At 57.0% G+C, this 11,413-nt stretch overlaps 1 protein-coding gene across 1 annotated transcript in view; it reads right to left on the bottom strand.

Annotated features, from left to right (window-relative positions):
* Window positions 1-11,354, bottom strand: part of INSYN1 (inhibitory synaptic factor 1) — a 12,265-nt gene extending 911 nt beyond the window's left edge. The window contains exons 1-3 of the mRNA XM_024761723.1: window positions 10,854-11,354; window positions 9,723-10,430; window positions 7-666 (exon numbers count right to left, since the gene is read on the bottom strand). Coding sequence (XP_024617491.1) covers window positions 7-666; window positions 9,723-9,878 — 816 coding nt within the window. The 5' untranslated portion in view covers window positions 9,879-10,430; window positions 10,854-11,354. The remainder of the gene's footprint in view (window positions 1-6; window positions 667-9,722; window positions 10,431-10,853) is intronic.
* Window positions 11,355-11,413: the final 59 nt, after the last annotated feature.

Genomic DNA, 11,413 nt, shown 5'->3' with positions numbered 1-11,413 from the left:
CAGCACCGTCTGAGTGCTCTTGTCTGACACCGTTTGGGTGCTGCTGTTTCTTGTGACCCTTCGGGTCTGCTCGGGGGCCAAGGTGGGGTCTGAGCGGCGGCCAGTCAGTGGAGAGCGCCTCGGCTTGTAGGGAGCCGGGGAGGGCTTGAGGGGGCCCGCGTGGGCCTCTGTGTGGGGAGGCTCTGGGGACAGGCCCACCTCCTCCTCGCCGTCCCCCTCCTCGTCGTCACAGCATAGAGCATGGTAGAGCACTTTGTCGCTGAATCGCACCCTCTCCCGCGTGCCCGGGGTCCGCTGGGGCAGCTGGCCCTTCACAGGGCCAGCGCTGAAGGCCTCCTCGCTGGAGGAGTCCGGGGTCTCCACCCGGGGCCCGTTGGGGATGGGCATGCTGCCATTCATGAGCCGGTAGTCAGGGCCAGCCCCCGGCCGGGTCGACTCGGGGCCGTCCACGGAGTCTGAGGGGGTGGAGATGTCCAGGAAGGAGCAGAACTCCCAGCTATCCGAGAGGATGTCAGCTGTCATAAAGTCCAGGTGGCCCAGGTCAAAGGGGCCGCCCACGCCCACCTTGTCGCTGCTGGAGGTGCTGCTCACGGTGGCTGTGGTCCAGTCATCTGGCTCCAGTTCGAAGTCGAAGTCCGAGGTTAGCTTATCGATCTGGCTCACCACCTGGCCGGGGAAGGGGAGAGGAGGGAGTGAGAGGGGCCAGGCAGCGGCCAGCATCACCTAGGTGTGAGTGTGCCCCGTCCCACCCTACTACACCCCCCGGCTGATGACCCTACAGGACACGACTGGACTTGAGGTCACTGGTTTGTTTGCCCTGTTGAGGGCCCAAACTGGACCAGGGTGAACAGAGCTGGTTCCGGCCATTCCCCTGGTTCCACGCCTCAGTGCTTTTGGGGGAAGGGGGATGCCTTCCAGCCCTGCACCCCGTCCGTTCACACGTCCCTCTGCCCCAAAGCCAGCTGCTCTTCTAGGGGGCAGCCCTGGTGCTCAGAGCTTGATCTTCCTTTGGTTGACAGGGGGCCATTTAAAAAGAGCTGAGAGACTCCAGCAAGGCCACTCTGTGGTAGGATGAGCAGCCCACCCACCCTTGGAGAGGAAATGATACATGGTAACTGCAAAGAAGGCTCTGCCCAGGCTTTCTGAAGCATCCTGGACCAGCCCCTGCAGTGGGTCAGCGAGTGCCCCCCATGGGTCTCTACCACCCCATCCCTACCTAGCCCTGGAGCCTCCTCCATCCTCCCCTTCCCTGCCTCTTGATGAGTGAAGATCAATCCTGGTTTGATGGAGAAGGGTAAGCGATAAGAAAACCATCCATCCTGGGCCCAGAACTGCTGGTTAAGTGCCCTGAGGGGCTACAGAGGTCACTGCACCCACCTGCCCCGCACGAGGTGAAGCCCTGTTTCGTGCAGGAGGCCCTGCCTCAGGACAACCCTTACCTAGGCCACTGTCAGCACAGACATCAGCAATGAAGACAGTGAGGCAGAAAGGGAGACCCAGTCAGACATAGGGAGAGGACAGAGCAAGGGGAGGAGAGGAGATTCAGGCCAAAATCCAAACCAGTACAACAACAACCAAAGCAAAGCGGAGGGACCAAGAGACCCAGAGACAAAGACATAGGCAGTGAGTCATCAGGCCCAGGAGCTAGCTCCCAGCCCTCTCCAGTGCTCTTTCCCTGGAGTCAGAGAGGTCAGTTAATTCATTAACTAATGAAGTCCCTAATTCAACAAACATTTACTGAAGATGACTGCTGTCCAGGGATGTGCTAGGTGTTCAGCAAGGAGTGCGGGCGGTGAGTGCCTCAAAGTGCAAGTGGAAAGCAAGGGCAAAGATGATGGGTCAGGAGGAGTCTGGCTCAGTGAGACGTCTACCGCGTCAGGAGTCGGGAGCTCTGACGCTGGCAACCTGGTCAGTCGTTTTCCCTCTCTAGGTCTCAGTTTCTCAATCTGTAAATGGGGAGTTGGGTGACTAGTTTATCTCCAAACTTCCTTCCATCTCTGAGATTCTAGGACTCTTGTATTTAGAGGAGTGACTTGAGAAGCTGTTTTGGGGCGTCAATGCCTAGGGATGCCCACTTCCCACAGCCCCAGACCAGGGATGGAAGGAACACTCGGCTGAGGCCTATGGAAGAGCTGGGGGAGTCAAGACACCTGGGTTCCTGATTCGGCTTAGACATCAAATGTTCTGTGTCTTTGAGTAACTTACATAACCTCTCTGGACTTCAACTTCACTCACCACCAAGTGGGTATGAATCTCAGGCCTGCCAACCTCACCAGAGCTTCCTGGGGAACAAGGAGAAGGCAGTAAAAGGGCTTTGTGGGGGCACTGGTGATAAAAGTGAGATCATCTCCCATCTCTGAGCACCTACTGTGTGTCAGGCTTTCCACCCACGAGATCATCATCTCCTGTGTTTATGGATGATGGACCAGAAGCACCAGTCACGGGGGACCTGAGATTCCCGCCTCTGCCAGCCCTGCAACACTGCACACGGCTGAGGTGCTGCCATGATTTCTGGGCTTGGACAGGCAATGGGGATAGGGCTCTACCCTCCAGTCTGACCACCCCAGCCCCCCACCCTAGAATGACTCCCCCACTTCAGAGAAGCTCGCATCCCCCTTAAACCCTTGCTTAACCCAAGCCCCACCTGAGAGCTGGTGGGAGCCCTGGCCTAGAGTAGGGGCTCTCCAACCCGGGTGCGCATCAACTCCCCGGAGTTTCCGATTCAGTAGGTCCCAGTGGGGCTCAAGAGGTGCATGTCTAACAAGCTTCCAGGTGATGCTGCTGCTGCCGCTGTTGGTGCCCGGAACAGACTTTGAGGACCACTGGCCTAGGGGACTGGGTATTTCAGCTGGTGAAAAATAGCACCCCAGGGCATGGCCGCCCTGGGGAGGGGCCCTGTGCCCCTGGGACAACCACACGTCTAATTAGACTCCACTGATCAAGCAAAGCTGCCGAGAGTCTGCTGCTGTCTGAGGGTGGGAGGATGATGGTAGGAATCTGGAGTTAAATGACTCGGCTGTGAACTCACAGGGTTGCCTGTGGCCAGGCCAGGCCCCGACGCTGGGCTCCTAATCCCCTGTGAGGAAGATGCAGGGTCCACGGGGCAGGAGCCCTAGAGCCTCAGGCCTGGACACTCTTCCCGCCCAAGAAGCCCTTGCCGGCCACCTGCTCAGGAGGCCTTCATGTTCAGGCCCTTCCCCTTCTCCATTAGAATGTCCCTCTCTGTTTCCATCCTGGGAGAGTGGAGGGAAGGAAGGGAGGGAGGGAGGTCTGGGCTCAAGTCCCAAGTCTGCCCCATCTTGGCTAAGAGGCTTGAGAGGCAGGTGATTTCCCTCTCCATGTCTCATTTCCTCCCCTGTAAAACAGGAGGACACACCTCTACTTGCCAAACGTTGGGGATTCAATAGATAGGAATGTGCTTTAAGCTGTAAAGTCTGCACAGCCAAGCACTTAAGAATCTGGGCTCTGCAACTGGGCCTGGGGACCCAGATTGTATGCAGGGCCCGGGTCAGTCCACAAACCCTGCTGCCCGCCCCTGGTGCCTCATTTCATGGGGCCAGTTAGGAGGGCAGGGATAGGGTAGGCCCCAGGCTACCTACCTCTCTGCTTTGGCTGTCTGGAAATCTATGATTTCTCTCTGAGATTTAATAATCATTTTGCCTACATGTAATTTGGGATTGTCTTGGAGTGCAGGGAAATAATTATATACACAAAAGGAAAGAGAGGGGGAGAGAGAGAATGGAACCACAGAAATCACAGAACCATAGAACCTTGAAGCCAGGAGGGACTGGAGACACCGCTGAGACCACCCTTCCCATTGTGCTTGCTGACGGGGACTAGAAGGGGCTGAGCTGAGACTGGAAGTCAGGGGTCAAGGACGGGAATCACCTGCTCTACAGGGAGCAAGAGTGAGCACTAGAGAGGAAGGGCAGGGCTAAGGGCTGTGACAAAAACTGCTGGGGGCCCCTTGGCCCTATCCCAAGGGTGTCTACAACCTCTGTCCTGGCCACAGCCTCAGCTGCACCACCCTCTGAACACTGCACCCATCCAGTCTCCCCACTCACAGCCGCTTCCTGTCCAGCTCGTGCTGCATCCAGGGAACTTCCTAATCAGCCTGCAGGAACACATCACCTCTCTGCTTCCAGCACTTCACTGCTCCCCAAACTCCTGAGCCTCCCAAACACAACCCCACAGCAAATCTGGTCACAGGTCCTGTTCTCTCCAGCAAGCAGCCTCCTCCCTGCCAGGCCTGCCCCCTCACCTGCCCAATTCACTCCACCGAGCTCACTTGTGCCTCTGGGCCGCACCTGGAATGCCTCCTTTCTTTCCCACTCGTTGCCTCTCACTTCCATAAGGACAGGTTCCCTGTGAAAGGCTCTGAAAGTACCCTGCACCTCTCCTTATTTTCCAGTAGTTATCACTGCTACCGTTTTGTGTGCAGATGTTATAAGGTCGTTGATGTCTCTCTCCTCACTAGACAAGAAGCCCCATGAAGGGCAGGACTGGATCTGTCTTGCCCACCATTGCATCCCAAGTTTGGCACAGGGATTGGCACATTCTTTACAAATACAGCTTTTGAATGAGTGGATGAGTTGAGACAGAGGGCTTAATAAAACCACTTGGGGCTTCTTTTTCGAGAGAAAGTTCCATGGGCCTGGACACCCCAACACTGCCCGCCCTAGCCCGCCCTCCAGCCGTGGGTGAGACCCCTCTCCAAAGGAAGCACGTCTGTGTTCCCTAAGGCCCCAGGACTGAGGACCCGGGAGCCCCAGAACCTGTTTATCTCCTCCCCCTTCACCTCTGGCCCCTTCAACTCCCTTGACAGCTACCTCCTTCCCTCCCTCCCAGCTCCCCGGGCAGCTGGTTACGTAACTGGGGATTCTGCATTATTTATGACCACTGATTATTTTTTAATTCTTGATTACGTTATTTATTGTCTTCCTGGAGGGCTGTGGAGCTGGGGAAGGGGTGGCGGGGAGCGAGTTGACCGTGCGTGGTTCATCCTGCAAGTTGGCATAATTGGTCGGGGGGTTTCTTGAATCTGTCTGGAGGAGGAGAACGCAAAGGGAAAAGGGAGGAAAGGAAGGTGAGAAAAAAAAATAATAGGAAAAACTCCGCACAATTCTTGCTGAGCTGCGGGTGATGGAGCTGACCCACTTTGGCACCGCTCTGTGGTCCCTAGCCTCTCCTGCTCCAGCTGCTTCCTGGCGGGGACACATTTATCTCATGCCTGAACGGCCCTTGGCTTTCCTTGCCACCTCACATGCAGCGCCTTGCCGAGGTGACCGCACAGTCACCACCAGGCCTGCTCCCCGTGAAAACTGGCTGGGGGGATCCTCCACCACCACCCCTGGCTGTGAAATGTTTGTGCCCACCCCCCTCCTGAGGTGTTCGGACCTAGGTGGGCAACTGTGCCCCTTAAGTTATGTCCTACTCAAGAGTCAGTGATGATGTGAGAGACACCGGCTGATCAACACAAGAGACAGTTTTGAGCCTCCATGCTGAGCGATATCTTGGGGAGGGGACAACCAAGGAGGAACCTGCTCAAGGTAAGCTCAAAGGCCAAAGGCAAGCCCCTTATCCCTGTCCTTGGGGGCTCCCAGTTGATAGGAAACAGGGAGAGGAGCGGGGAGGCAGACTCCCACCCCGAAACACAACCAGGAGATTCCTGGAGAGCATGTGGGATTCTCAATGAGGACAAAATCCAAATTCCATACTGTAGCCTGCGAGGGCTCTGTGTAATCTGACTCCCTGCTCCCTCTTTGACTTCCTGCTTTTCTCCTACTTCACTCCACTCCAGCTGCACTGGCTTCCTTGCTGATCCTGAACACGCCGAGCCCATTTCTTCCCCAGGATCTTTGCACAGGCTGTTTCCACTGCCAGGCAGGCTCATCCCCTAAATACCACCCTCACCTCCTTTGGTTCTCTGTTCAAAAGCCGTCTTATTGGAAACCCCCTTCATATCCCCATATCACTGTCACTCTCTATCCCCTTTCCTTGCTGCAAGAGGATGGGACTGCCTACTGCATGCAGGAGGTACTAAATGGTACCAGCCAGGAGGTCAGGGTCCTGGCTTTGACCTCCCTGATGATGGCTAAGAAGCTGATGTGACTCCAAAAGAACAAAGCCATACACGGAGTGAGGCGCTGGCCAGTGCTAGAATATTTCATTAATAATATCTAACAGACATGGAGTGAGTTTTGTACCCATCACTGTGCTAAGTACTTTATATATAATATCACATTTAATTCTCACAACAGCCCTGGGGCTGGGGGGTGGGGCGGGGGGTGTAAAATTTGTTATCCTCATTTACATGGGAAAACAGAAGCACAGAAAGGTAAAGAAATTTTCCCAAGTTCACACAGCTAGGTAGGGGGCAGATCTTGGATTTGAACCAGAGACATCTGGCTGTGGAGCCCATGCTTCTTAGCCCGTAGGCTGTGCTGTGTCTCCAAATTAAGATCCACAGAATTCTGAGGAGCTTAGAGAGCCTGCTGGGATTGGCCTGGCATTCTGGAGTATTGGGGAACCTAGGAGAGATGAGGGCTAATTAATGATTGACCGTCATATCCCTCTGTAGCACAATTTTAGCTTTCAAAGCATTTACATTCCTCACCTCACTTAGTCCATTAAACTACTTTTCCCATTCATGGGACAGAACTTGTTCCTCATCGCCTGGGAGGCCAATGGCAGAGCTACAGCAGGGGTTTGGAAGGGTAGGGGAGGTATGGGACAGTAAACTCCAAATCCTTTAGGGGTGTGAGTAGGTGTTGGCCCCCTTACCGCACGCCAGACCCTGATGAAACCCTAAGATCATACTGAGGTGAGAATGATCGTCATCCCCATCTCAGAGGAGCAGACTGAGGCTCAGGGGCCTGGGAAGGGAGTGCATTGGTGTCCCTCGTCTTTCTACGAACTTCAGGCTGTATGCTCAAGAGGGTAAGGAGAGTCTGCCATGATCAGTGGTGTCTGGGGCTGGGGAAGGGAGCAGCAGAGAGAGGAGAATGACAGAAGGGGACACAGCTAAGCCCTTCCTCTCTGCTGGCCTTGCTCCTTCATCAAACACCCTGTGCTACTCCCCAGCAGTCCTGCACGTGAATCTTGTCTTCACATCTAAGTGCTTTGCGCACCCTGGCATGAGAACCCCATTGGTGAGCCCTGAGCTGGTACTGCCCGGGGAGTGGGGTGTGATGAGGGAAAAGTGTCTGCCACCCTCTCGACTTTGGGCCCATCCATACCCCCAAGGGAAAATGCCTTACTAAGCTACTGAGAAGGAGCGCCTGACAGATCCAGCTTTACGGCCCCCGTGGAGGACCAAGATGGCAGGTTCCAGGGAGCAGGGGGACTGAAACCCTTTACTCCAAACCAGAGCTTGGCACCCCCCACTCAGTAACCGCATTCCTGACGAATCCCATCCAACAGGAAGTCAGTTACAGCATCTATTCTTCTGTCTGGGCTTCCCAGAGCCTCACCTGCTTTCTACAACACTTCCTCTGCCCATCACCCCATGTCCAGACCCTGCCTGGGGGATGGGGGAGCTCTGAGGCCTGGTGACCCCTCCCAGCTGGGTGCCACTGGCAGCGGGCAGGCTGTGGCATACGGGGTAGACTCTGGTTGCCGTAGCAACCTGCCAAAGTCTTGGGTGGAGGCACATGGCCTACAGGGTGTGTGGGGGGAGGGGATTCATCTCTCCCTGTCCTAGCTCAGGCCTCTAGGCTGCAAATCCTGGGAATCTGAAGCTCTGCTGTTCGAGACATGGGAGTAGGTGAGTGTGTGTGCTGGGAAGGGACATCTAAAAGATCTGCAAATGGATCCTAGCACTTCTGAGCTCCCTGCTTCACCCCTTAAGGGTGCTCCTCAGAGCATCACAGCATGAGCATAAGGTATCACCTCTAGAAGACCCCTGTCAAAATGCAAAGATATCAATTAGCCCACCTGCTGAAGCCCCAAAATAGGCAGCAGGAACCTGAGTTCTAGGCTTCGTTCTGCCACTGGTAGGCTGTGTGACCTTGGACAAGCCACTAACCCTCTCTGGTCTCAGTTTCTTCAACAGCAAACAAACAGGGATGGTCTGGATGACCCTTCAAGCTCTGGATGGCTATTCGGGGAGGGGTGGCAGGTGCCTGGAAGATGCTCAGTTGGGAGTAGGCTCTGAGCTTATTGAAGCTGCCTCCCAGGCTTAGAGTCAATCCTGGCTCTTTCTGGGCAGGCTTGCTGGGGCATAGGTCCCATGCCCCTGCCCAAGACTGAGACTCTGGACAGTTCCCATGGTCCTGATAGAACCACAGAGCATCTGAAATAAGATGAGGGTGGAGAGAGTCACAGAGGGGACTGTAGTCCTCTGGACCAATGAGGTTGGGAGAGGAGGGGTTGCTCAGGGGCATCTGGCCTTTGACCTCCAAACTGTATTCTCAAAGATGTTCAGTCCAGACCATGGCCAGCCCAGTCCATGGGAAGAAGCACCACCCTTCTCTCTACTTGCAGCAATAGCCATTCCCACCTCCTGAGAAAGGACTTCCTAGTGCGCTCCTCCATGAGGCTGCCTCTGGGCAAAGGGGCTGCCCTGTCTAACCCCTGCTTCTGTCCCAGCATTTCCACAACCCCCTCTACTCCGAACATGACTCCCTTCCAACACCCTCTGCTCCTTGGCTCTCAGGCCAGGCTAGAATGCCACTTTCCCAGTCAGGATTTGGTCCACCATCACCCCCTCTCCCCAGCCTTCCTAGCGCCCCCATCTTCCCCACACAGCTGGCTGGGGAGAGCTCAAGCCCATAACTCCAGTTCAGTCACTCTCCCTGCCATCTCTGCAGGGACCCTGGTTACAAGGAGTTGAAATTTGGCTAAAGCCCACCTGGCTGGCATAATGGCACCCAGCAGGCAGATTTAGGCCAGCGGCTCAGAACGCTGGTCATGCATGTTGGGCTCGAACACAGCCCAGGGGGCAGGGCTGAGGACATGTGTACCTCATTACCCTGGTGATGTGGGAAGCAGTAATTAAACCGGGCTCCGCTTAGAGAGACAGAGAGGGACACATATCCCAGGATCTCTCACTGACTTTTCAGCCTTGGCACAAAACATTCAGAACTGTGGGACGGGGATGCATACCTTCAGAGGAGATTCCTGCCCCTGCCAATGTACTGATACCCACTAGCAGGCCCCTAGACCCATTCCCACCTCAGGGCAGGGAAGACATAGCTGGCTTTAATTTTTCCAGGATCAAGGGTTCTAAGTATCTGTGTGATCTCTGGGGAATGCTCTGAGCTGGGCCTTGAGCAGCGGGGACTGCCTCAGTAGAGCCATCCACACTCTCCCAGGGCCCTTTATAAGCCAGTCAGAGTCTGGGAGGCAGATGGTGGGGTCAAAGGTCAGCTTGGGTCCCAGAAGAACGTCTTCCACTAAGAGGATGCTGTGGGATTCAGTCCTTATTGGCCACCGTTCAGCTCTGAACCATGGGCCCACAACATGCTGCCCAAGCAGTCTCGGGATCACTGAGGCCCCGCCAGCCCTGGGGTACGGTGAGATCTTCAGCGAAGCAGATTTGGGGAAAGAAGAACAAGGAGAAGGAAGTACCCAGCACAGTGACCCAGGTGCGCACAGCTTTGAGCGCGCACACACACACACACACACACACACACACACACACTTAAACACATACGTGTGAGTACGTTTCCTGGGCTAGGCCCAGGAAAACCGGTCTAGGGGCTGCCTGGCCCCTCACTTACCTCCCTTAGCTCCTTGGCCACCTCCTTGAGCTCCCGCAGTATGTCCTCCAGCTGCCCAATGACCATCTTCATGCGCTGTCGAATCCGCTCCCGCTCACCACCGCTGCTGGGGTCGTCACTGGGCTGCCCGAGGTCCGGGGTGCCCCGAATGTTCATCCTTTACCACGTGGCTGCAGGCCTGCCCATACTCCCCCCAGCCGGGCACACGCTGCGTCTGCCTCCACGGAGCCCCCCTCAGCTGGGCAGAGCTCCACATCTTAACGGCCCCCTAGCCCACCCTGGCCCTGGGTGGCCCTCACCCAGCCCCTGCCCCCTGCCACCCCGCCTCCTCTACCTCTGGGTGGGGAATGGGACACCCAGAGGGAGACAGAGTCTGACCAAGGGGGGTCAAGATGAGGACACAGGAGAGCAGGGGGAGGGGCCTTGGGTCTCAGGAGTGGCCTCTAGGACTTGAAGTGCCTGTGGGTATGCTGAGCTGGACACAGAGGCAGGGGGATGACTCTGCAGGGACTATGGGTAAGAGATGCCCTTGGGATGGGCGGAAGGCAGCAGTAATCCCCTCACAACTCCTAGGAAATTGCAAAAGCAGAGGTCTCGAGATGCAACTGACACCTGCAGAGGGATGGTGGCTGGGGTCTTCCAGATGTGAAGGGGGCTCCAGATGTGTGTGGCTCTGGGAAGGGAGCTGGATTGGAGGAGGGCAGCCCCCTGCAGAGAGAGCGAGCCTGGCGTCAGCCCTCCCAGGTTGCAGCACCCGCCGGCAACGCTGCTGCCTTCCTCCTCACCCCAGCCTGCACCTTTCCTCGCTGGGGATTTGGTTTTATTTATTTATTTTTTTTGTAGGGAGGGATGATGGAGGCAGATGCTCTATAGCACAGCCCCTCCCCTAAAGGGAAAACAGGAGCCCCCGCTTTAGAAGCTGAAGTCCTCAGCCTGTGATGGGGCACCCTGCCCTGGCTCTGCCCAACGCCCCCCCACCCCAGTCAGGCCAGGCCCCGCTGGTTCACTGGAGGGCCTCTCCAGACATCCATCCTCCCTCCTAGTGCCCCCGGGGTGCCCTCGTTCCCCGCTGGACCTTCCCTTCCCCTGCCCCGCCTTCCGTGAGAACCCCCTCTCCGCTCCCGGACTCACCAAGGGGGGGAGTGGGGGCACTGGCCTTCCTTCCGCGCAGCGTCGGGGGCCAAGTCCCAAGGCGAGGTTGGGGGGCCCCCAAGGCTCCCTAGGGCGGGCTTCTCTCTCTGGACCCTTCGGTCCTTGGTCTCAAGGAGGTCCTCAGAGCCGCCACTGGAGACATCTGGACGGTGGGAGGGGGCGGGGCCTCCACGCTCCAAGGAAGAGGCCAGGAAAAATCTCTCCCAACCCCCGCCGGGCTCTGGTGGGGAATGAGCAAGGGTCCGGCGGGTCCGGGGCTCTGAGGCCACAGGTGAACCGGGCACAGGGCGACCGAGGCGACGCCGGTCCGGTCCCAGCACGCAAGCCAAAGTCTGAGGGATCGGAGGGCGCCGGGATCCCTTCAGCCCACGCCCGGCATTCCCGGGGCTCGGCACCGTCCTGAATTCGCTCTGTCCAGTCCAGATCGGCCGGCTCCGGGCTCTGCCGGGGTCTGCCCTGCCCTGCCCGGAGTGAGCTGGCACCCGTGGGCGCCCGGGGCGCGCTCAGCCCGGACCTCGAATGACCGCGCTCCGGCACCT

The sequence above is a fragment of the Neophocaena asiaeorientalis genome, unplaced genomic scaffold, assembly GCF_003031525.2.
Source record: "Neophocaena asiaeorientalis asiaeorientalis breed wild unplaced genomic scaffold, Neophocaena_asiaeorientalis_V1.1 scaffold54, whole genome shotgun sequence".
Taxonomy (NCBI): Eukaryota; Metazoa; Chordata; class Mammalia; order Artiodactyla; family Phocoenidae; genus Neophocaena; species Neophocaena asiaeorientalis.
The sequence above is the reverse complement of the archived record's forward strand: the minus strand, read 5'-3'. Positions and strand labels throughout refer to the sequence as shown.